Below are 25,719 nucleotides of genomic sequence, written 5' to 3'. Positions count from 1 at the left end.
TTTCTGAAGAAGGGTCGAGGCCCAAAACGTCAGCCTTCCTGCTCCTCTGATGCTGCTTGGCCTGCTGTGTTCATCCAGCTCTACACCTTGTTATCTCAGATTCTCCAGCATCTGCAGTTCCTACTATCTCTGGGCAAGTGCCTGCATTGCTGTGGCATATATTGCTGTTACTGAGGGGTGTGAGGGGATCTTGAAGGTGGTAGCTGGGCTGCTGTACCTTGTATGATATCAAACTTGAGCGTTTTTGGAGCTACACGCATCCAGGCAAGTGGGGAGTATTCGATCACACGCTGGACTTACGCTATGTAGATGGTGTGCAGTCTTTGGGGAATGAGATGGTGAGTAACTCGCTGCAGGATTCCCAACCTCTTGAGCTGTTTTTGGAGTCACAGTATTTTATTGATTCTGAAGAGGAGTGAACAATGGAATAGGTGGCCTGGGATGTGGGTGAAACAGAATACAACAAACGGCTCAGTGGCTGCTCTCTGCCATTAATCCTAGGGCAGGGCTGTGTGAGGTTCAATCCTAGTCTCACCGCCACACTCCTGGCAACACTCAAAAAATATTAGTTTTGTACGTACTATATATAAACAATCAGAAGACTTTATTTCATATGACAGAAAATTTACCCGTCACCCTATCCACTTTTTATCACTTTCTTATGCTGCTGAACTCCCAAAATGCGGGAATCGATGAATTTCATGAGCTTTGCTGATATCACGGGGTCCAGGGCAGGCACAGAAAGTATGGGCCACGGTGCCTCCCCTACCTCAGGGTCCCCTCCTCCCTCCAGCCTGAGCACAGCAAGCGGACCCCCTAAAACTCCAGATCCTGATTACTGGGCCGAGGTACTGCCACACATAATAACACAAACACGTTGGGGCTTCCCTTTCCATTCCCTGTAACAGCCTGCCCAATTGCACTGTAGAAGCCTTGCTTAAATTTATTCTCTCGTGGAAAATTGATGGTAAGCGTAATGGCCATCCCTAAATTTCTCTCCAATGAACTCTGGCAGATGAAACATGTTGGGGATATGTTTCACCAGCCATTAAGTTTTTAAACACGGTCCCATCCTCCACATTTTTATCAGGGTAAGGGCCAACATAACACTATCAAATGATGACCCATTCTAGAGACCGCCCTTTTTAATAAGGCTCCAACGATAGGCACTCCCTCCATCTGAACATGAAGCTTCAAGGAGTTGGAACAACGGGAAAAGCAGCTGTGTAGACAGAAGGTGATTAAAAAAAGGGAATGGCACCAAATTACAGATCGTGTTAAAAGGTGTATGTAAGAGAAATTAAGACGATTACTTCAAAGGACATCAATAGATACTAGTGAAAGACAAATGTAAATAGATATTGAGAGGCGTCTTTACTCTTCCAAGAGAAAGAAATGTTTGAACTAATCAAGCAGGTGGGAGCTGTGGAAACAACAAGTTGACCTCAATCAAAATCCAACTGGATACCTTGATCAGCTTGGGAAATGACCAGGAACAGCCATGTCAATGGGCCAAACTCCTTCTCATGCTGCTGATGGTTTCTTTCCCCCAGCGGAGGGCCCTGAGGGAGTGACTCCTCTTTCTCCGTCTCTGATGGACTATACAAGCCACTAAAACAAAGCAGCTTTGGAATTCAGACCAGTGGATTGTGACTCTCTGTGGTCACAGGAGTAAAACAAAGTTCCATGGAATGGATACCCAGCCGTCCAAAGTGTCCCGCCTGCCCATTGCACCGACTTCCCAGTCACCGAACACTTAAGATTTTAAAATTTACTGCCGTGTCTTCAAATCAGTCAATGGCTTGGTTACGCCCTATTAACTCCAACTCTTCAAGTTCTCTACCTTCCTCCTCCAATTCCTGTCCAACACCATGTCCACCGCCTCATCTGTCCTCACCGCCCAACCTTGACACAAGTTTTTTCTGACCACATGGATATGAAATATTTTGATGTTCCTCTCTACAATCCCACAACTTGAAGGAAGCTCCTTGGCTCATTGTCTGCTGATGTGTCATCCTGAGGCATTTCCTCTGGCAGTTCTTGGCAGTGTTATTTTTGCCACTGCTGTTCTGCGCCAGGAGACAGGCTCCAGACCACTGGAATGGAAATGAAACCTGCACTACAGGTTGGGGTGCAGGTTCATAGTTCCCTGGAAGTGGAGTCACAGGTAGATAGGAGAGTGAAGAAGGCGTTTGGTATGCTTGCCTTTATTGGTCAGTGCATTGAGTATTGGAGTTTGGAGGACATGTTGGGGCTGTACAGGATATCAGTTAGGCCACTTTTGGAATATTGTGTTCAATACTGGTCTCCCTGCTGTAGGAAAGATGTTGCGAAACTTGAAAGGGTTCAGAAAAGATGTTGCCAGGGTTGGAGGGTTTGAGCTATAAGGAGAGGCTGAATAGACTGGGTCTATTTTCCCTGGAACATCAGAGGCTGAGGGGTGAGCTTATAGAAGTTTATAAAATCACGAGGGGCATGGATAGGGTAAATAGCCAAGGTCTTTTCCTTGGGGTAGGGGAGTCCAAAACAAGAGGGCATAGGTTTAAGGTGAGAAGGGGAAAGATTTAAAAGGGACCTAAGGGGAAACTTTTCCATGCAGAGGGTGGCGCTTGTATGGAATGAGCTGCCAGAGGAAGTGGTGGAGGCTGGTACAGTTACAACATTTAAAAGGCATCTGGATGGGTACATGAATAGGAAGAGTTTAGAGGGATATGGGCAAAATGCTGGTAAATAGGACTAGATTAATTTAGCATATCCAGTCATCATGGACCAGTTGGACCGAAGGGTCTGTTTCCATGCTGGGGACACCTCTATGATTCTATGCTGGCATCATTCTGAGCCACATGCTAGCCATCGAGCCAAATGAGCTAACAAGTACATTTCACTGTGACAGTGAATGTGTTTATATTAACCTGACATTTCGCACCTGTTTTCTATCACTTTCTTTCTTATCTAACCCACAGTCCGAGCCAGCGCACCATACCCACGTAGAAATACAGCAAATAAAAAGCCCATCATTCACACTCCCTGCAAGCCACAAAAGCCACAAGTCCAAAGATCTCACGGAAGGCACCCTTTATGACATCTTGGCAGCCAGCCAAAAGACTCCAGCATGCACATTTCACCCAAACTTTAATTACTATACTACCATCCAGCCCAGCTCTGTGGTTCCTGCCTGATTGTAAATCAACCTCTTCAAGGGTTCTTGTTTTATCTTAACTTAATCGTAACCACAGGTTGTAACAGGCAATTATCCCACCGCCATTTCCATCTGCCAAGTCGTGTCTGTTCTTATCCCCGTCCTTAGTAAAGGAATAGAAACATTTTACAAGTGTACTGATTCTTGATCCTTGTCATGTTGTTGCAACAAGCACCGAGTGTAGTCTCTTGCCAAGGCCTTTAGGCCTCTCGTCTCTGGCAGGTAATAGACAAGAATTTGTTTGTGTTGATAAGGCAACTTCACACTGATGCCACAATCAAACAAACAGCATTTGCCTGTTAAAAATCGAAAGAACTGCGGATGCTGTAAATCGGGAACACAAACAGAAGTTGCTGGAAAAGCTCAGCGGGTCTGGCAGTATCTGTGAAGGAAGAAAACACAGAGTTAACGTTTCGGGTCCAGTTCTGAGGAAGGGTCACCGGACCCGAAATGTTAACTCTGATTTTAACTTCACAGATGCTGCCAGACCTGCTGAGCTTTTCCAGCAACTTCTGTTTCTGTTCCTGATTTACCTGTTGACTGAGAAACAGGAGGCTGGAAGTTCTGGTGTGTGAGGGGCAGGCGGGTATGGGTGAGAAACTCTGGCACAATCCCTTCCAGACAGTGGGAATAAAACAGGTGGAGTTCCTGTCCCTCAGAGGTTCCTCATTGAACTGTGAAGTTGCCCACACTCCCATGTCTAATGTTTGCAGTGAGGTGGTAGCGTGGGGTGCTGGGTGCTTTGGCTGAACAACACTACAGACCCTCGGAGACCCATCATTACAGGAGTTACGCAGTCATACAGCATGGAAACAGACCCTTTGGTCCATCCAGTCCATACTGAGCAACAAGTTTCCCAAACTAAACTAGTCCCACCTGCCTGCGTTTGGCCCATATCCCTGTAAACCATTCTTATTCACGTACCTATCCAAATGTCTTCTACATGTTGTAACTTTACCTGCATCTACCGCTTCCTTAGGCAGTTCATTCCACACCACCTGTGTGAAAAATACTGCCCCTTCCGGTCCCTTTTAAATCTTTCTCCTCTCACCTTAAAATTGAGCCCTCTAGTTTTGAACTCCCCCAACCTGGGGGAAAAGACCTTTGCTATTCACCTTCTCTACTCCCCTCATGATTTTATAAACCTCTAATAAGGGTCACCCCTCAATTTCCTACGCTCCAGTGAAAAAAGTCCCAGCCTATCCAGCTTCTCCCCAAACCTTCCAGTCCTTATCAATGGCCCGTTAGAACTGAGGGGCCCTTACAGCAGCACAGATACTTTTTGTTGTTTTAGTGTTTACCAACCATAAGGGGATGTCTTGTCCCCCTGAATTTCTCATAAAGGCAGGCGATACCATGGAGCATAGTAACATGGATATAAAAATTCAGCTGACTGAAGGCTGTTTAGGAATGGACACTGCCTGTGAACTGGGAGTTTCTTCATGCTATACAATATCACAGTTCTGAAAGGGTTAATGCTAGGGATGGCACTCGGCTCTGAGGATGCGTCACATATCCTGGGTGGAGAATGGAGGAGCTATGTTCCCTCTAATTTGCCAGTGGCATCAATGGTCCCACGAGAGGACAAATTTCATTCCTCAGTGTAATCCATCTGTCCCAAAGCTCTCTGAGCTCCATCCCCTTGCACTCTCCCTCAGAGGCTCAGGCCCAGGGCACACAGGCCTCTCAGTCTCTGTCCTCATTGCGGCCACAGCTTTATTTAACATTGGCCCAAAGACAGGAGCCTCTAATGTGAGAAATAACCAAGATCGGAGCAGAGGGAACAGTCCGATCCCAATACCGTGCCGGGGGTTAGCTCACTCACACTGCGGCCGACACGGACAGACAGAGCATCCTGGTGGAGTTCAATGTATCAGTACACACCGATTCGTAGGGAATATCCTGACAGCCGTCCACCTCACTGTGGGGTGGAGGCTGGCTCCTAAACAACTGTATCCTTTTGGGAAATCACACGGATAGCAGGTCAGAGTGTGTCCTTGTGGGCCCACTGGCATTGTGGGCCCTTGTGGGATCATCAGTAGGTCTGGACCATGGACAGGGCTCTGATTCCCATCCTACTGCCCGCCCCTCCTTTCCAGCTACGTTTGTGCCCTTATGTTCTTACACAGGGAGCACACGGAGTCCTGCTGCTACCTCCAGGTACCTTAGAGAGGGGTGGGAACCACAGGGGCAGGAGTGCAATCTTGCCCCCTCTAACAACATTTTCATTTAATCCCCTCTCTCACCCTAAATCTGTCTTTGCTTGATAATTCTTAGCTGTTTAATGAGTAACACACACACACATGCACACACACACGTGCACACATATATTTGCCCACATCACACTCCCTCACACACACATGCATACATGACACACAGTTGCACACACAACGTCTGTACACACAAGACTAAAGTTTGCATATACATACAAACAGATTGAAGAACATCTTTCCCGCTGTTATCAGACTTTTGAATGGACCTCTTTAATGTTAATGTTGATGTTGATCTCTCTCTCGGCAGCTATAACATTGTATCTTGCACTTTGTTCTGTTACCCTGATGCAACTGTATAGTATGATCTGCCTGTAAAGCACATAAAACAACACTTTTCACTGTATCTCGGTACACATTACAGTCATAAATCAAATCAAATCAAATACACACACACACTCACATGCACACAATACACACACACTTCACATACAACACAATTGCATGCACACACACACACATGATACACACTCACACGCACACACACACACAAAACATACACAAGGTACTACCCAAGAAAGGCCATAATTGCCATTAAGGCAGTTCAGCAGAGAATTACAAGGCTAATACTGAGGATGGCAGGACTGAGGAGAGATTGATTTGACTGGGCCTGTATTCACTACAGCTTAGAGGGATGTGAGGGGATTTGATTGAAATGAATAACATTCTAACAGGGCTGGACAGACGAGATGCAGAGAGGATGTTTTTCTTGGCTGTGGAGTCTGGAACAAGGGTCTATACTCTCAGTGTATGGGGTAGGCCAGTTAGGACTGAGATGGGGAAAGGTTTCTTTACTGAAAGAAGATCCTGTGAATTCACTACCAAAGGAGCCTGTGGAAGTCAAATCACTGAATGTATTCAAGGAAGAGACAGAGACATTTTTAGATATCAAGGAGAATGGGGAGAAAGCAGGAATATGATATTGAGATAGAGGATCAGCCATGATCATATTGAACAGCAGAGCAGGTTTGAAGGACCTACTCCTGCTCCTAATTTCTGCATTTCTATTTTTAATTTAAGGATGATTAAGCTTCTCCACTGCATCAGTGGGTAAACGGACTAGGTGACGACAAACCAGCAAGATGCCAGGTCTTTGCCAATGTGTTAATAGCCCTCCAACATGAACTTGTAAGATTCAGAGGCCGTCCCCTATTGTCCTAGAGCCAGACGGTTGCTCAGTGACGAGAGCGGCTCTTCTGAGATTGCAGGACGTGGGGGATGGGGGTGGCACAAAGTGAGCTCTTCCGGAGTCCTTCGGAATTCAAGTCTGTTGCTGGGATCATGTGGTTACCCAGTGGCCCCCGGCGACTGATGCAGGTATTGGTGTGAACATTGATCCTTTGTACCATACATCCATATGGAGGGCCATGTCAGTCTGGTAAACACCCATCGCCAAAGGAAGAACCAGTGTCTTCCACATCGGCTTACTCATACACAGATCATGATAGGTTCAGTAAGTGGGCAAAAGGCTGGCAAATGAAGTATAATGTGGGAAAATGTGAAGTTCATTTTGGAAGGAAGAGCTAAAGAACAGAATATTATCAAAACAGAGAAAAATTGCAGAAAGCTGCAACACAAAGAGACTTGGAGGTAAATGTGACCAGCGGTGTGCCACAAGGATTGGTGCTGGGTCCACTGATTTTTGACATTTATGTAAATGATTTGGATGTGAACATAGGACATATGGTTAGTGAGTCTGCAGATGGCATGAAAATTGGTGATGTAGTGGACAGTGAAGAAGGTTATCTCAGAGTTAAACAGGACCTTGATCCAATGGGCCGAGGAGTGGCAGATGGAATTTAATTTAGATAAATGTGAAGTGCTACATTTTGGAAAGGCCAATCAGGGCAGGATTTATACACTTAATGGTAAGGTCCTGGGGAGTGTTGCTGAACAAAGAGACCTTGGAGTGCAGGTTCATAGTTCCTTGAAAGTGGAGTCATAGGTAGATAGGACAGTGAAGAAGGTGTTTGGTACGCTTGCTTTTATTGGTCAGTGCATTGAATATAGGAGTTCGGAGTGTCATGTTGCAGCTGTACAGGACATTGGTAAGGCCACTTTTGGAATACTGTGTTCAATTCTGGTCTCCCTGCTATAGGAAAGATGTGTTAAACATGAAACAGTTCAGAAAAGATTTACAAGGTTGTTGCCAGGGTTGGAGGGTTTGAGTTATAGGGAGAGGCTGAATAGGCTGGGGCTATTTTCCCTGGAGCGTCGGAGTCTGAAGGGTGACCTTATAGAGGTTTATATAATCATGAGGGGCACGGATAGTCCGGTCTTTTCCCTGGGGTGGGGAATCCAAAACTAGACGATATAGGTTTAAGGTGAGAGGGGAAGATATAAAAGGGACCTAAGGGGCAACTTTTTCACACAGAGGGTGGTGCGTGTATGGAATGAGCTGCCAGAGGAAGTGGTGGAGGCTGGTACAATTATAACATTTAAAAGGCATCTGGATGGGTATATGGATAGGAAGGGTTTAGAGGGATATGGGCCAAATGCTGGCAAATGGGACTAGATTAATTTAGGATATTCGGTCAGCATGGACGAGTTGGACCAAAGGGTCTGATTCCATGCTGTATATCTCTATGATTCTAATTGTGCACAAAACAGAAAGCGAGTACCCAGGGGCAGCAGGCAGTCAGGAGGGCTAGTTCGAGGTTAGAGTATAAAAGTAGGGAAGTCTTACTGCAAGTACAAGGTGCTGGTGAGACCACAGCTGGACTACTGTACTGTAAGCAATTTTGGTTCCCTTTTTAAGGAAAGGTATAATTTCATTGGAGACAGTTCAGAGAAGTTTCAGTAGGATGATCCTCGGTACGGAGGACTGCCTTAAGAGCAAAGGCTAAACAGGTTGGGATTCAACTCACTGGAGTGTAGAAGAATGAGAGATAGTCTCATTGAAACATCTAGGATGTGAAGGGGCTTGACAGGGTAAATGCTGAGAGGAAGTTTCCCCTCATGGGACAGTCTCAGAATAAAGGGGTGCCAATTTCAGAACGATATGAGGAGGAATTTCTTCTCTCAGAACTGCCTGCCACAGAGAGCTGCGGGGGAACAGTCCTTGTGTATATTTAAAAGCTGAATAGCTCGAATTTTGTTCAGTCAGGGAATCAAGGGTTATGGGGAAAGGGCAGGGAAATGGACATGAGGAATGTCGGATCAGCCATGATTCTGTTGAATGATGGAGGAGGCTCAAGGAGCCGAATGGCTCACTCCCATTCCTGTTTCGTATGGTCTTAGTCTCAAAATCACTACAAAAATAGACTCAGGGCAGACTGCTTTTCCCTTCCACAAACTACCTCCATCTCCATGTGGAAACTGATTCTTAAACCTGCACCTCAGACTGTCTCCAAATGGAGTCATTGGCACAAATCAAAGATGGCCATCAAAACAGCTACCTAAGCAAACTGTCCAGTGATGTAATTACTGGTGACAGACAGAATAAATCTGTACGTGCGCAACTGAGGTCACTGTGGGCCTACTGAGGCCCAGGAGCTGGGGGAAAATCCAGGACCGAGGGAAAAGGCCCGGATCCAGGGAAAAGTCCAAGAGTGAGGGAAAATTCCAGAAGTCAGGGAAAAATCCAAGAGTGAGGGAAAAGTCAGAATTAAGAGCTTAAGTCATGAAAGTAGCACTGGCCATGTGCCATACAATGGACTGCTCTTCGCAGCGAGCGAGGGGCAGACTGTGACTTTGGGCTGTATTTAGGCTCAGGGGGTTGCTGCTGATAGCTGTGAGGACGTTCCCTCTCCTTCAATGAATGGCCATGGGTTGCCCCAGTTGACGGTTGGAAGGCAATTCGAGCTGGTGTACCTATATCTCACAGCACACCCTCCCAACCAACAAGTAGAATCAACTGCTCTTAATTCCAACTATACACACTTGCTCACACACAAAACCATCCTAGCACTTTCAACATGCGGAGACCATAAACTAAAGCATGATCCCAAGCCAATATACTTGGGGGTGACTCTTGGTAGGACTTTGTGCTTCTGGGAATCTCTGAAGAAAACAGCAGCAGAAATCAAAATCAGAAGAAGCCTCTAAACAAACATACTGCGCCTTTGTTGGTCACTGCCTCACAACAGTCCAAACCTCAGCATCTGTCCAATCATAGCCCCCAGCCCAGCCCTGTCTGACATTACATACACAGTCAGTTATGCTCATCCTCCGCTCAATGCCCATCTCCCAGCTTCCTCTCTTTTCAGACATCACTCCCCACACATCCAGTGACTGACAAAAACCCACAAGCTGGGTAAAACCAGGAACCTCCCTCCCTAACAACATTGTGGGTCAACCTACAACACATGGACTGCAGCGGTTCAAGAAGGCAGCTCACCCCCACCTTCTCAAGAGGCAACTATGGACAAGCAAAGAATGCCAACCCAGTAAGCAATCCCACATCCATCAAGTATATTGAAAAACCATCAGTGCACCTCACGTACCCCTACAAGACGATCTGTAAAGCCATTTCCTATCTGGTGCCCCAGGTACAGCAACCTCCCTGAGCAAGATCCACCAGCAGACACCTTTTGGATCAAGAACTGGGTTCACAGGAAGTCACTAATAAGTTCCGTGTGACAAAGCCTATCTGTTGAACGGCACACTTTGAACTTCCACAGCAAGAGCAGTCTTTATTAAAAAGATCAAGTCAGGGCTCCTGTGCAGCTGTCCTCCAGCACTTGGACCCCAGTGAAAACTCCTTATGCATACTGTCCTCTCTACTGATTAACTGGGATCACCTCAAACCATTCGCATTCGCTAAACAAAATAACTTTATTGAGTCATAGAGTCATACAGCACGGAAACAGACCCTTCGGTCCAACCAGTCCATGCTGAACATAATCCCAAACTAAACCAGTCCCACCTGCCTGCTCCTGGCCCATATCCCTCTAAACCCTTCATATTCATGTATTCATCCAAATGTCTTTTAAATGTTGTAATTGTACCCACATCCACCACTTCCTCAGGAAGCTCAGTCCATACGCGAACCACCCTCTGTGTAAAAAATTTGCCCCTCATGTCTCTTTTAAATCTCTCTCCTCTCACCATAAAAATATGCCCCCATCTTGAAATCCCCCACCCTAGGGAAAAGACAACTACCATTAACCCTATCTATACCCCTCATGATTTTATAAACCTCTATAAGGTCAGCTCTCAACCTCCTATGCTCCAGTGAAAAAACATCCGAGCCTATCCAAGCCTTTCTTTATAACTCAAACCTTCCATACCCGGCAACGTCCTGGTAAATCTCTTCTGAACCGTCTCCAGTTTAATAATATCCTCCCTATAACAGGAAGACCAGAACTGGACACAGCACTCCAGAACAGACCTCACCAATGTCCTGTACAACCTCAGCAGTTTAAAATATCAGCCCATCCAGGAGTAAATTGATTAAGGAGTTGCCCTCCTCCTTAACATTAGACCAGGATGGAGAGAGACAAGAGGCCAAATGTGCACAATTCGAATCAAATCCTTTCCATGCTTCGAAAAGCCAATTCCTTTCCAAGATTGCTCCAGGTTGAAACCTGTTGGTCACCTGATGAATAGAATATTTTGCCCTTTCTGATTTTGGCTGGCTGTATGAATGTTAAACATGGTTTCAGAGATTGTGATCAATTTTTACCTCAAATCCTGCTTTTTTTTTCCTTTAACCCCTCATTAAAGTTGGGGTTGGTACAGGGAAGACCATTCTGTAGCTGTCACTCACAGGCCTAGGCCCCTCCCTGCCCGGTTCTATTTCGATGCCTTTTGATACCGTCTTCCCTGGACTTCAGCTTGGAGACGGAGTGGGGAGCTGTGATGAGCTCAATAAATGGTGCCCATTGTTCTCTCAGGGAGCTTCTCACAGCCCCAGCTCCGTCCGCAAAGGTTGAACTGTCAGCCAGAGGGGCTGGGAACTAGACTGATACAGGAGTGCTTCAATACGCTGTGCTTTTCTTTGAGAGCAGGGGAGAGACAAGAGAGGCAGACAGAGGGAAAGGAAGTAGGGCCATTTCCCATTACCTCACCATCACGACGGCTTTCAGAGCTCTAGAGGGCACAAGGGAGGGCAAAGGAGAAACGGGACAGGAGAAGGACAGGGTAACATTAAGCAAAGAAAATAGGGAAACAGTGACAGGAAGGAAGGAAAAAAAGAGGGAGAAAAGACAAAGAACAAAACACAGAAAAAAATACTTCAATCTTTCATTAACTTTAGGATGTCCCAAAGTGTTTTAGAGATGACGAAATATTTCCTGATGATCTATCATTGTCGTAACAGAAAAAGGCACGGCAACCAGTTTGTACATAAGGTCTCAGAAAAATCACTGGGATAACGTGAGAGATAGATATGGACCAAGGACACTAAGGAAGAACAGTCCCATTCTCTGCGCTAGTGCCATAGGAAACATTCTGTTCACCTAATGGCCTATGTTCAGTGTCCTACCTGAAAGATCTGTGCAGAATTCCCTCACAGGACGGCACTGGAGTTTCAGAGTGAACAATAAAATTAAAAGCCCAGGCATTACTTATCACTGTGCTGTCAGTCAACGGTTTAAGGCCCTATATTTACACAACATCCTGAACAAAGTTCAAATTTCCAAAATGTTTTGTGAGATCGTGATGGGCCCTGTTCATGAATCTGGCATCAATACATCAGCTACAGCCTGTCTGTGCCAATCCCACTACCTTGGTGCTGCGGAACAACTTGAGCTCCAACACCAGCTACCATAACACCCCCCAGCCTCTGCTCCCAAGCTGAATTCCTGATCTGAACAGCTCAAGCAATTCGATGGTTTGGTGGGTACATAAAATAATAAGTTTTACGAAACGCTTTTGAAAACAGTTTTATACTTTTATCTTGATTATGATATGTAAACTTATAATTATATACTGAATATTCCTTTGCAGTTTATTGCTGTTCTGTTCTTGATGACATTTGGGGTTGTATTAATTTTTAATGTGTTAAAATGGGGTGACATTGAAAAATAATTTAGGAAGCTATTAGGGTTTTAGGTAGCTGCAGTAACTCATAAACTTCTGGGCTTGAACGAGTTGATTGGTGCAGAGATTATTTTTAAAGCAGACAGCACGTATCTAAATTGAACCGAAATACATTATGCAGGGCAGGGGCTTCATGAGATAATGTTGGGAATGGCAACAATGACAAATTCTATTCTGTCGCCCACAAAAGTTGTATTTGGAGCTAACACTGTATTTCCTGACAGTGATTAGCAGGGGAAAGATTGGCTATTTTACCCGCTTTGCCCAGGATCTGAAGAACCACAGCCATTGAGGTATACTCACTCACTTCCGGTGCCTTGTGAGTTCACATCAATAGGATTTACTACACAGCAGTGAGAGCTGAGTTAATAGTGTTTGTTTAGGTCTGTCACACTTGCTTGAAATATCACACTTGCCCACCATCACCGCACCCCAACCACCACCCCCCCACACCCCCCAACGCCCCCAGGCCACACTGACAACTGTCTGAAGGAAAACTTCACCACACTGTTTAAAAAACACAGCCCCCAGGCAGCTCTGAGCCACACGCTAGGATAGTGACTTGCGAAAAGGAGCTCCATTATGTTGCTGTCTCGGCTGGAGCTGTCTCAATGTAAACTACTTCAAATTCCTCTCTGCAAGCCACAACCTGACTACATCCTACATCATTTGCTTTAGCTGATATCTACGCTCTGATAGACATTAGAAAAACAAAAGCCTAGAAGAAAATGCCTGACTAAAAATCTGTAAACAAGCCATTGCTCAACAGATCCTAGAATGCTAGAGTTCTGCAGGAGGAGAGAGCGGGAATTTAATGGGGATAAATGTGAAGTTGAACTTGATAGGAAATTCAGAAATGCATTTCTTAAACAGAGAGAGATTGGGAAGTGTTGATTTCCAAATGGATCTGGGTGTCCTTGTTTATGAGTCACTGAAAGTTAACATAAAGGTGCAGCAAGCAGTTAGGAAAGAAAATGGTACACTGGCCTTTATTACAAGAGGATTCAAGTACAGGAGTAGCCATGTCTGACTGCAGCTGTATCAAACCTTGACGAGCCCACACCTGGAGTACCGTGCGCTGTTTTAGTTTCCTTACCCAGGGCAGGATCTACTCGCCTTTGAGTGGGTTCAACAAAGGTTCACAGGATTGATTGCTGCGATGGTGGGTTTGTCCTGTGAGGAGAAAATAGGGAGACGGAACCTGTATTCTCTCAAGAAGAATGAGAGATGATCTCGTCGAGACATACAAGATTCTTACAGTGTCGTGACAGGGTCTGTCCCACTCTGTGGAGTCTAAAACCAGGGGACGCCGTCCCAGAGTAAGCACAAAGCATTTAGGACTGAGATAAGGATAAATTTCTTCACTCAGAGGGTGTGAATCTTTGGAATGCTCTACACCATCGGACACGTGGATTACATTCGGGTTAGAGATTGAAGGATTTCTAGACATTAAATATATCAAAGGATATGGGTATAGTGTGAGAAAATGGCATTGAGAAAGAACAGCCATGATTTTGTGAATGGCAGAGTAAACTTGATATGCCCCTACTTGCCCATTGTACCTTCCTATCCCCACTTCCCTTACCCTTACACTTTTATTATTCAAATTCTTCCGTTTAAAAACTATTACAGATTCAGCCTTCTCCACTGTTTCTGTTCAAATTGTCCCTGTTGTCTAAAAACTTTTCCACCCTACCCTTGTTTTGCTCCAATTATTAAAGTCCGTTGATCTTTTGAACACGTTCCCGAAGTGGCTCTCTAAACAGCTCTGTCCTTTCTCATTTTGAAACATCTCCGTTGGCAGCAGAGTCACATGCGTTAGACAGACAATATCCAAGAAGTCCAAGTATTACTTTTTTAAACTTTTTTAATTGAAATATAAACTTGCCCATTTGTTAAGTTCAATCTATACTGTTAGCCACAAAAGCAGCCAGACTGACCCTAATGAACATTAAAGACTTGCATTGCTGTTTCACTTCTTCAATAATTCCATGTCAGTGTTCACCTACAGAAGTTGGATGAAGATTCAATTTAATTCGTTCAAAAGCCAATAGTGCATTTCCTCAGTCCTGCACTGGTGTGTCAGCCTGCACTGTCGCACCTTTCAGCCAGGGCTCAGCTGGTTGCATACTTGCCCCTTGCTCACACAAATCAAGACTGACCCTCCGGTACAGTAGTAAGGGAATGCTGCACTGTCAGGGATGCTGTTCAAGTGAGACATTAAATGAGACCCCTGTCTGCCTGCACAGATGGGTGTAAAAGGTCCCATGGCAACATTTCAGATCAGAGCAGACAAGCTATTCCTGGCATCCTAGTCAATATTTATCCCTTAATCAACATCACAGAAACAGAGTATCTGGCCTTTACCACATTTTCGTTGTGCACAGACTGCCTGTTGCATTTCCTACACTGCTACACCGTGAGCACCTTTCAGGAAATATTTCATCGACTGCAACATGCTGTGAGATCACTGGTTGTGAGAAGTGCTATATAAATGCAGATCTTTCCTGTTCGTGTTCATCAGCATTTAACAGCCAATACAGTATTGTTTTGAATTGCAGTTGCTGCTTTAATCCGGGAAACGAGGCAGCCTATGTGTGCACAGTGCGATCCCACAAACAATGGATTTAATTGGCCAGACAATCTGTTTTACAGATCTTGACAAGGAATAAATAGTGGCCGGGATTCAGGATGGAAATTCCCTTTCTCTCCTTTGATCATTCCCATGTCATCACCTGCGGTCACCTCAGAAGATGGACGAGAATTCAGTTTCATGCATCATTCAAATGACAATATTTCTCAGTCCCGCATTGCAGTGTCAGTCTGGATGGTGCATTCAAGTTTCTGTGCCCAACAGTAGGGCCTGAACCCATATAATCTGGTGAGTCTAAGGTAAGAGTGTAACCAAAGCTGGAAGGCAGAAAGAGGATGCTGGGAAATGACTGGTCAAGTCTGGGGTGTCTGCTGTGAGAGGGCAGTCCTCCATATTGCCTTGGGGCTGAGTCATTCATGAACTGTATTCACCCATGGCTTTCCTTTCAGCAGTTAGACAAGTTGAATGAGTAAGTTGTTGGCTGGTTTGCTGAGCTGACCGGTTTTCATGCAAACATTTCGTCTCCCTTCTAGGTGACATTGTCAGTGCTGTGTACCCTCCATTGAAGCGCTATTGTTCTGTCCCACTCTGAATTTATATGGTCCGGCCTGTCATGGTGGGCAGTCTAGTTTCCAGTTTTGTATCGTAGTGGCACGTAGATGGGGTCTATTTCAACGTGTTTGCTAATTGCATCGGTGGTTGAAAACCAGGCCTCCAGGAATTCTCATGCTTGTCTTTCTCTTGCTTGTCCTAGTACTGTAACTTTGTCCCAGTTAAATTGATGTCTTTCTATGTCAGAGTGTATTGAAACGAGGAAGAGTTCGTTGCGCTGTTTTGCTACGAGTTGGTGTTCATGTATCCGAGCAGCGAGTTTCCTGCCCGTCTGTCCTATGTAGTGTTTCTCGCAATTGCTGCATGGTATTTTGTATGTCACATTTGTCCTGCTCATTGTGAGATTGGGGGTCTTTTGTCTTTGAAAGTAACTGGTGAAGTGTGGCTGTTGGGTTGTGTGCTTTCCTTATTCCAAGAGGTCGCAGGAGTCTTGTAGTCAGTTCTGATGTGTTTCTAACAGGGTAGGGTGGCAAGTGTGTTGGGGCATCTTCTTGATGTTGTTTGTTTGCCAGACATTGGTGGACAAAGCTGTTAGGATAACCATTGTTTGCAGGTCTATACAGAGTCCTTGCAAACAATGTCTACAGGATAGCATGGGAAAGGGCCATTGAGATGAATGACCAGCCATGACTTGTACTGAATAGCAGAGCAGTTGAATGGCCTACTCCTGCTCCTACGTTCTGAACAAAGTAGACACAGGGAAATCTAGACAAGCTCATGAGGGAGAAAGGAATACAAAGGTATACTGACGGCGTTAGAGGAAGAAGCTTAAACACACATACCAATGGATTCAAGAACCTCTTCTACCCTGCCGTTATTAGATTTCTGAATGGACCTCTCAAATTTTATATTTAATGTTGATCTCGCTCTTTGTGCACTTTCTCTGCAGCCGTAACATTGCATTCTTCGCTCTATGACCCTCATGCACTTTGTATGGTACGATCAGCCTGTGCTGCACACAAAACTACTCACTGTACCCAGGCACATGTGACAATAATAAATCATATCAAATAGTGGGAGGACATCAGTTTGACTGGGACAAAGTTACAGTACAAGGACAAGCAAGACAAAGACAAGCAGGAGATTTCCTGAAGGCCAGGTTTTCAACCACCAATGCAATTAACAAACATGTTGAAATAGACCCCATCTACATACCACTACAGTACAAAACCAGAAACAAGACTGCCCACCATGACATACAAATTCAGAGTGGGACAGAACAATAGAGCTTCAATAGAGGCTACACAGCACCGACAATGTTACCGAGAAGGGAGACGAAATGTTTGCATAAAAACCAGTCAGCTCAGCGAACTAACCAATGACTCCAACCGCAACCCGAGCCACGGATCCAATTAAAACGTTGAATAATTAAGGTTAAGCGTGGTCTCAGGCAACAGAAAGAGGGCAGTTTATGACTCCAATTCTCAAACTAATGGTGTAGTCACTGTACAATTGTATTGACTGTCTTTCCTTGCTAGAAGGTAGTGATATGGCAACACTGCCCAATGGTGTACAACTGGCCCTTTAAATATCAGATTGCTGGGATTCCTAACTCATGACAGGAGACTTCTTACAGGTTTGTTATTCATCCACCTCGACACAGCGAGCAGGAACAGACTCGAGGCTCGGCTTAAACTCTGTCAATTGAACTGCGGACGGGTGTGCTTTGGTGAAATATTTTCAAATCTGACTCATTCACTTCAGGCAACAGTTCACAGACAAGACAACACTGCCTGATCTCCCTGAATCATATCAGCAAACACCCATCACCCATTACGATGAGCTGTCGATCAGGTTCAGGGTAAACCAAAGGATAGAAGGAACTTTAAGGCGGCATCACAATAAACAAAAACAGTCCAAAGACCTTCATGGCAGATTAATTATGCTTTGGTGCATGGATACAGCAATCAGAAATATACATAAAAGATCCCATGGTTCTTTTATTTTCTATTCATTTGTGGGACATGGATGTCGCTGGCTGGCCAGCATTTCTGGCCCATACCTAGTTGCCCTTGGGAAGGTGGTGGTGAGCTGCCTTCTTGAACCGATGCAGTCCTCCTGCTGTGGGTTGACCCACAATGCTATTAGGGAGGGAATTCCAGGATTTTGACCCAGTGACAGTGAAGGAACGGCGATATATTTCCAAGTCAAGATGGTAAGTGGCTTGGAGGGGAACTTGGAGGGGATGGTGTTCCCACGTACCTGCTGCCCTTGTCCTTCTAGATGGAAGAGGTCCTGGGTTTGGAAGGCACTGTCTGAAAATCTTTGATGAATTTGTGCAGTGCATCTTGTAGATGGTACACACTGCTGCTACTGAGCGTCGGTGGTGGAGGGAGTGGATGCTTGTGGATGTAGTGCCAATCAAGCGGGCTGCTTTGTCCTGGATGGTGTCGAGCTTCTTGAGTGTTGTTGGGGCTGCACCCATCCAGGCAAGTGGGGAGTATTCCATCACACTCCTGACTTGTGCCTTGTAGATGGTGGACAGGCTTTGGGGAGTCAGGAGGTGAGTTACTCACCACAGTATTCCCAGCTTCTGACCTGCTCTTGTAGTCACTGTGTTCATGTGGTGAGTGCAGTTGAGTTTCTGGTCAATGATAACCCCCAGGATGTTGATAGTGGGGGATTCAGATTGAATGTCAAGGGGTGGTGGTTAGATTGTCTCTTATTATTGATGGTCGTAACCTGGCATTTGTGTGGCGCCAATGTCACCTGCCACTTGCCAGTCCAAGCCTGGATATTGTCCAGATCTTGTTGCATTTGAACATGGACTGCTTCAGAATCTGAGGAGTCACGAATGGTGCTGAATATTGTGCAATCATCGATGAACATCCCCACTTCTGACCTTATGATGGAGGGAAGGTCATTGATGAAGCAGCTGAAGATGGTTGGGCCTAGGACACTACCCTGAGGAACTCCTGCAGAGATGTCCTGGAGCTGAGATGATTGACCTCTAACAACCATGGACCATCTTCCTATTTGTCAGGTATTACTCCAACCACCAGAGTTTGCCCCCTGATAACCATTGACTCCAGTTTTGCTAGGGCCTCTTGATGCCACACTCGGTCAAATGCAGCCTTGATATTAAGGGCTGCCACTCTCACCTCACTGTTAATGTAGAGCCTTTTCCCTAGGATGGGGGATTTCAGGACTAGGCAGCACATTTTTAAGGTGAGAGGGGAGAGATTTATATATTTAAAAAAAAAGACATGTGGCTCATGTATGGAATGAACTTCCTGAGGAAGTGGTAGATGTGGGCACAATTACAACATTTGAAAGACTTGAGTAGGAAACATTTGGAGGGATATGGGTCAGGAGCAGACAGGTGGGACCAGTTTAGTTTGGGATTATGTTCGGCATGGACTGGTTGGACTGAAGGGTTTGTTTCCGTGTTGTTTGAATCCATGACTCTAAGAGCAAGGAGTTGGCTCCAGTGTCTATAAAACCCCTCAACTGACACCACCGAAACAGATTATCCAGTCATCACCACAGTAATGTTTGTGGGATCTTGATGAGTGCACAAATGTGCTGGCACACACCTAATTGCAATGGTGGCTACACCTTAAGAAGTAATTTATTGGTGGATCAGTCATTGCTTAGTTGGCAGTGCACCCACCTCATATCATAGGGCTGAGACTCACTGCGGGATTCGGAAATAAAACTCCAGGCTCTCTCACTCCAGTGTAGCACCGAGGGAGTGCTGCATTGTCAGAGGTGATGTCTTTCTGATGAGACATGAAACCATAACTCCCCTTCCTGCTCGGATGGACTTAAAAGACATCCGTGGCACTATTTTGAAGAACAGCAGGGAAGTTATGCCGGGAATCCTGGCCAATATTTATCCCTCGATCAACGACGTTAAAATAAATGATCTAGTCATTATCACATCATTTGTGAGAGCTTGCTGTACGCAAACTGGTTGCAATGTTTGCCACATTTTAACAATGACTACCCATCAGAATTATTTCATTGGCTGTAAAGTGCCTTGAAGCATCTGGTGATTATGAGAAATTCTACGCAACATTTTTCAAATTCTTTTTAAACACGTCGAGGGACTAAGGCTGCTCTATAAATGTAAATTTTTTAAAAATGTTTTCCCTCTGTTCCTTTACGTGATGGAGAGGAAGAAAAGCTGAGCTCAGTTCCGAGCTGGTTAGATTCGGCAACACGACACGAAACAAGTGCTGAGGGCAAGTAAAGGACCAACACTCACATGCCAGGCTCATACAGGTAGGCGACAGCCTAGTGGTGTTATCATTAGACACTAATTCGAGACTCAGCTAATGTTCTGGGACCTGGGTTGAAATCTTGTCATTTGTACGTGATTAAAAAAATCTGGAATTAAGAATCTAATTACGACCATGCAACTGTTGTCGATTGTCAGAAATAACCCCCCTACCTTTACCTGCTCTGGTCTACAAGCCACTCCAGATCTGAGGTAATATCGTTGATTCTTTTAACTACCCTCTGGGCAATTAGGGATGGGCAATAAATGGTGGCCCAGCCCAAATCCCATGAGTTCATTTAAAAACAACATTTCTGAAGCTGTACCGTCAGGGTAGACACTGAGAAATTGTTTCTTGTGGACAGGGAATCTAAAACACAGGATACAGTCTCAGGATAACAGAAAGATTATTTCAGAAAAAGAGGAGGAGATAGGGTTGTGAATCCTTTGGAATTCTCTATCTTAAAGGGTTGCCAATGCCTGACTGGGACTGCCCGAGATAGACAAATCTCTTAGCAGATCAAGGAATATGGGGAGTAGATGAGAAAGTGGAGTTGAAACAGATTGACCCTGATTATAGTGAATGGCGGAGCTGGTTCAAGGGACATAATAGCCTACCTACCCCTGCTACTGCAACTTATACTCACCTCTTTCCCTAATCCCTGCAGCCCCACATCTTGAAAGAGCTCAGAATTTGCCGTTACCGCTGTGTTCTCTGGGCTGACAATCAATGGCAGGCAGCTATGAGCGTTCCCTTTGCCTCCTGCCCTGTCTCCCAGCACTGATTCAGCTTTCAGGGGCCCCATAGCAGACACATTAATCAGAACCAACACTCCGGTTGGTCTCTCCAAGCCTGCAGACAGATGTCAGCACTACGACTGGTTTCGTTCAGCAGCTGTGCCATAGCTAACAGAATGGCCGCCTAGACACCGTCCCCACTGTTCATTCACACATCTGCAGTGAAACATGGGGACTCGAGCCGCAGCCAAGACACAGTCCAGCTGCTGAGAGAAAGCAGCCAGCAAGCCTCCAGGGCAATGTCTCCTGCTCTCTGGGTTGTTCCCATTTCCTAACAAGGTTAACAAGCAGTTGGCAGCTCCTCTCTGCAGGTTCTACCTCTTCGCAAAGTGCAGCCGATCACTTCAGTCTGGAGCTCTTTCAGTTTTTTTTCAGCCTGGCCATGCATACAAGGTCATTTCAACTGCTCGAATGAATGGTGACATAGTGGCATTCTGAAAAAGAATTATATCGCACTCTGTTTCTTGCCTCACAAATGCTGCTATGCCTCTTGGGTTTCTCCAGTACTTCGTGTTTTTAACTTCGGATTCCTAGCATTTGCAGGATTATTTTAATGACCTGAGGGCACGGGTTCAAATCTTGCCAATGGGTAATCTCAGTAACTGGTGGAATTTAAAATCAATTAATTGATAAATCTAGTTTTGAAAGCTAGTTTCATGGTCATCATTACCAAGGCTGTCAATGGTTATAAAAACCCATCTGGTTCATTAATGTCCTTCAGTGAGGGAAATCTGCCATCCTTACCTGGTCTGGCCTACATGTGACTCACAACCCACAGCAATGTGGTTGACTGTTAATTCCCTCTGAACCAGCCCAGCAAACCACTGAGTCCAATGGCAATTTAGGATGGGTCACAAGTAATTTAGATAAATGTGAGGTGCTGTATTTTGGTAAGGCAAATCAGGGCAGGACTTATACCCTTAATGGTAAGTTCCTGGGGAGTGTTGCCGAACAAAGAGGCCTTGGGGTGCACATTCATAGTTCCTTGAAGGTGGAGTCACAGATAGACAGGGTAGAGGTGGCAGTGTTTGGTACACTTGCCTTTATTGATTAGTGCATTGACTACAGGAGTTGGGATGTTGTGTTGCGGTCGTATAGGACATTGGTTAGGCCACTGTTGGAATACTAAGTGCAATTCTGGTCTCCCTGCCAAAGGAAAGATGTTGTTGAACTTGAAAGGGTTCAGAAAAGAATTACAAGAATGCTGCTGTGGTTGGAGGGTTTGAGCTATAGGGAGAGGCTGAATAGACTTGGAGTATTTTCCCTGGAGCATCAGAAGCTGAGGGGTGGGCTTACAGAACTTTATAAAATCATGAGGGGTATAGATAGGGTGAATATCCAAGGTCTTTTCCCCAGGGTAGGGGAGTCCAAAACAAGAGGGTACAGGTTTAAGGTGAGAGGGGAAAGACATAAAAAGAGCCTAAGGGACAACTTTTTCACACAGAGGGTGGTGCAGGCATGGAATGAGCTGCCAGAAGAAGTGGTGGAGGCTGGTACAATGACAACATTTAAAAGGCATCTGGATGGGGACATGAATAGGAAGCGTTTAGAGGGATATGGGCCAAATGCTGGCAAATGGGACTAGATTAATTTAGCATATCTGGTCGGCATGGACGAGTTGGACCAAAGGGTCTGATTCCATGCTGTACAACGCTATGACTCTAAGTGTTGGCCTTGCCAATGATGCCCACGTTCCATGACAGAATAAAGAAAAACCTCCACGTCATCTCCGTTGTCAGCCCTTCTACTGGTTCCAGCTTCTTCTTAAACACATCTGCACCTCTCACTCACGTCGACAATTCCTTCACATTCTCAGCAGTCCCTAAGCGCAGCGGTTTCTCTAGAATTTCCGATTGAATTTACTGGCGCCTCTTACATTTATGCTTCTTAGTTTTACTACACAAGCTGCCTCAGCCCAGCTGTTTCTCCAAATGCATTGCCAAAGTCTGCAGGATCGGTAATAATGACAAAACCCCTGCTCACAAGAACATCAGAATTAATATTTTTTCTGGATTCGTTCATGGGATGTTGGCACCACTGACTAGACCAGCACTTAATGCCCATCCCTAATTGCCCCAGAGGGCCGGTAAGAGTCATTGCTGTGGGTCTGGGGTCACATGTAGGCCAGATCAGGTAAGGATGGCAGATTTCCATCCCTCAGGGACATTAGTGAGCATGATGTGTTTTTACAACAATTGATAACAGTTGCCATCGCACCATTATTTACGACCAGATTTTATAGCCCATCCAATTAACTGAATTTAAATTCAGAGTTGCTAAAGTGGGATTTGAACCCATACCTCCACAGCACTAGCCTAGGCTTTGGATGACTATCCAGTGACATTAGCACCACATCCCTGACCTACCCTTGCTATAGCAGCTCCCTCTTGCATAATCTTGTTCTATCTGTGCTGTCATAACCTTGTATGCCTTGTTCTGTCTGAGTGCCCTATGATCTGTATGTCCTTGTTTGCTATGATCTGCCTGTACTGCTCGTAAAACAAAACTTTTCACTGTACTTAGGTACATGTGACTACAATAAATCAAATCAAAGCAAAATATCCAACATATCCAATGAAAGGCAAGGGTCACAGCTCCCGAGAGCAACACATGGGAGAGTAGAGGAATCAAATACAAAGCTACAGTCTAATTTGGAACCTCCCATGGCGCTGGAAGGAAATGATGGACAGGAAGTGGATGAGGAGTCTGCAGTGACTGTAACGAGGTCAGCCCAGGTATACCTCATAGAATATGAGTTCCCTGATTGGGGCTGTTAACCTGGTCCAATCAGGGAGCCCTGGCTGACAGATATAAACAGGAGTGTAAGAGGTTCTGCTCACTCTGAGAGCTGGCTCTGAAGGAGCTGGGTTGGTGTCAAGGACATGTAAATGAGGGGTGACTCAGTGATGGGATACCAGCCCCTGTGAAGTTATTTCGGAGTCAATCTTTTGTGATGCCCGCTGTGGCTAAACATTCTGAGGAAGCCTGTTATTTGGACTGACGTAAATAAAGGATGGCATGTGGGGGACCGAGACAGTGGGCAGTAAATGAGGAGCCATAGCCATTTCCCCTCCCAAAGGCCATATCAGCGCCACGTGCATTGGCCAGGCAGTACTTATAAAGCAAAGAGCCATTCCCCTCAACGAAATCACCCACACACTCACAATTAAAACAAGAGGGAACTCTAGAGAAGACAGTTTCATCAAGTGGTCATTTTATTCAGTCCCTTGAGTACGAAAGCAAAAAAAGAAGTCTGAAAATGCTGGATGGGCACATGAGGTCAGTCAGCAAGGAAAAGACAGATTTAGGCTCTGTGTGCAACCCTTCATCAGAACCTGCCTCACACACAAATATTTCCTCCCTTTCAGACAATTGACAGACCACCACTTAGTGTCCAACGACTTCTGTTTTCAGCTTACAGAGACATGTCCAGCAGTTGAACTTCATCAACTGGTCATGTGTGTCCTGTATCTGATACCATCAGTTACCTCCACTAAATATGATAATATCCAAACCCTAACCCTATCTCTGTTGGCCTGAAGAGTCGAGAGGGTTCAGCTGGAACCTCTAAGACAGAGTTTTTTGTTGGATATCGAGAGGTGTGGAGCAGTAGCAGATGCAGTCAATACAGTTGATGTACAGATCAGCCAGAATCAAATTGAACAGTACAACAGGCTCAAAGGGCTAAATGGCCTCCTTGTTTGTCTATTTTAGATCCTTCGTTTCTTGTAAACTGGAGTCTGCAAGTTACGTCTGTTTCAAAGTTCAAGCTGATCACAGCTCTCAGGGATTGGGTAACATAGGTCATGTTCCAATACTCACACCGTGTTCAATGTTATCAAACACAGAATCAACAGGACAGGTATCATCGCCTTGTTATGTGTAAACAAATACCAGGGAAATGCTCTGTCAGGCTTTCCCCAAACAGAGGTGATGCCCTCTTCAGATAACCAGCATGGGCTGCTTAGAGAGATTGAAACTGTTGCCTGGGGCATTTTCCTAACCCGCACCAAGGACTGATTTATGGCACTGAGAGATGGCACGGGGTTAACGTAACCAGGAGGATGTGGCACTCACCCGTCAGAATCCTGATAGTTAACATTCAACCGCTTTGTGGAGCCCAACAGCTCTGTAAAACAGGAGAAAGGAGAATGTCAATGAAACTGGACAACACAAACTCAGAGAGACTGAGACACAATAATACTCTCAGAGAGACTGAGACACAATAATACTCTCAGAGAGAGTGGGATACAATAACACTCTGAGACAGTGAGACACAATAATACTCTCAGAGAGAGTGGGACGCAGTAACACTGTCAGAGACACAGTAACACTGTTAGAGAGAGACACACACACATACTCAGTACTATTTTTAGAGACAGAAAGATACAATAACTCCATTAGAAAGAATCAAAGAGTGATTCTGTTAGAGAGGAAGAGAGAGAGAGAAAGAGAAAAAATGAAACCGTTGTTGTGGGAGATTGAGAAACTGATTCCATTAGAGTGAGAGAGAGAGAGACTGACTCCATTAGAGTGAGAGAGAGAGAGAGACACTAACTCCATGAGAGAGTGAGTGAGAGACACAGACTTCACGAAAGAGATGGTGAAAGACATAAGAGAAAGTGAGACACAATAACTGTCAGGGAGAGTGATTATCGGTCAATCTGTTTGAGTGAGAATGGGCTACAGTATCTGCATTGGAGAGAGAGGGAGAACGAGTGGACACTAACTTTGAAAAGTCTAGCACAGCTCCCAAGGGTGAGCTCTCTAAACCACATGACAATGTAATCACACTGTATGCAAAACAAAACTTTTCATTTTACCTAAGTACATGCAACAAATATTCTTATTTGGCATTGATAGGTTTCAAACTGAATCTGGAAGAGCACAAACAGCAAGACTAACAATGACTGGTATTCACGCCGCACCCTCATGTTATCGCCGCACAGTTTATTGTTTTGCTGAGAGAAACCCACCTGTAATAGCAGCTCAGAGACAACAAGGTGCAAGGCTGGATGAACACAGCAGGCCAAGCAGCATC

The 25,719-nt window shown here is 45.2% G+C and overlaps 1 protein-coding gene across 1 annotated transcript in view; it reads right to left on the bottom strand.

The window, feature by feature from the left end:
• The window catches only part of LOC109922660 (caskin-2-like), a 136,384-nt gene that overhangs the window by 92,550 nt on the left and 18,115 nt on the right, over positions 1-25,719 (bottom strand). Inside the window, exon 2 of the mRNA XM_048611002.1 lies at positions 24,756-24,807. Within this exon, the coding sequence (XP_048466959.1) occupies positions 24,756-24,807 (52 nt within the window). The remainder of the gene's footprint in view (positions 1-24,755; positions 24,808-25,719) is intronic.

This window comes from Rhincodon typus, chromosome 23, assembly GCF_021869965.1.
Source record: "Rhincodon typus isolate 14 chromosome 23, sRhiTyp1.1, whole genome shotgun sequence".
Lineage (NCBI taxonomy): Eukaryota > Metazoa > Chordata > Chondrichthyes > Orectolobiformes > Rhincodontidae > Rhincodon > Rhincodon typus.
Note: the sequence above shows the minus strand (reverse complement) of the source record. Positions and strands in the feature narration are given on the sequence as shown.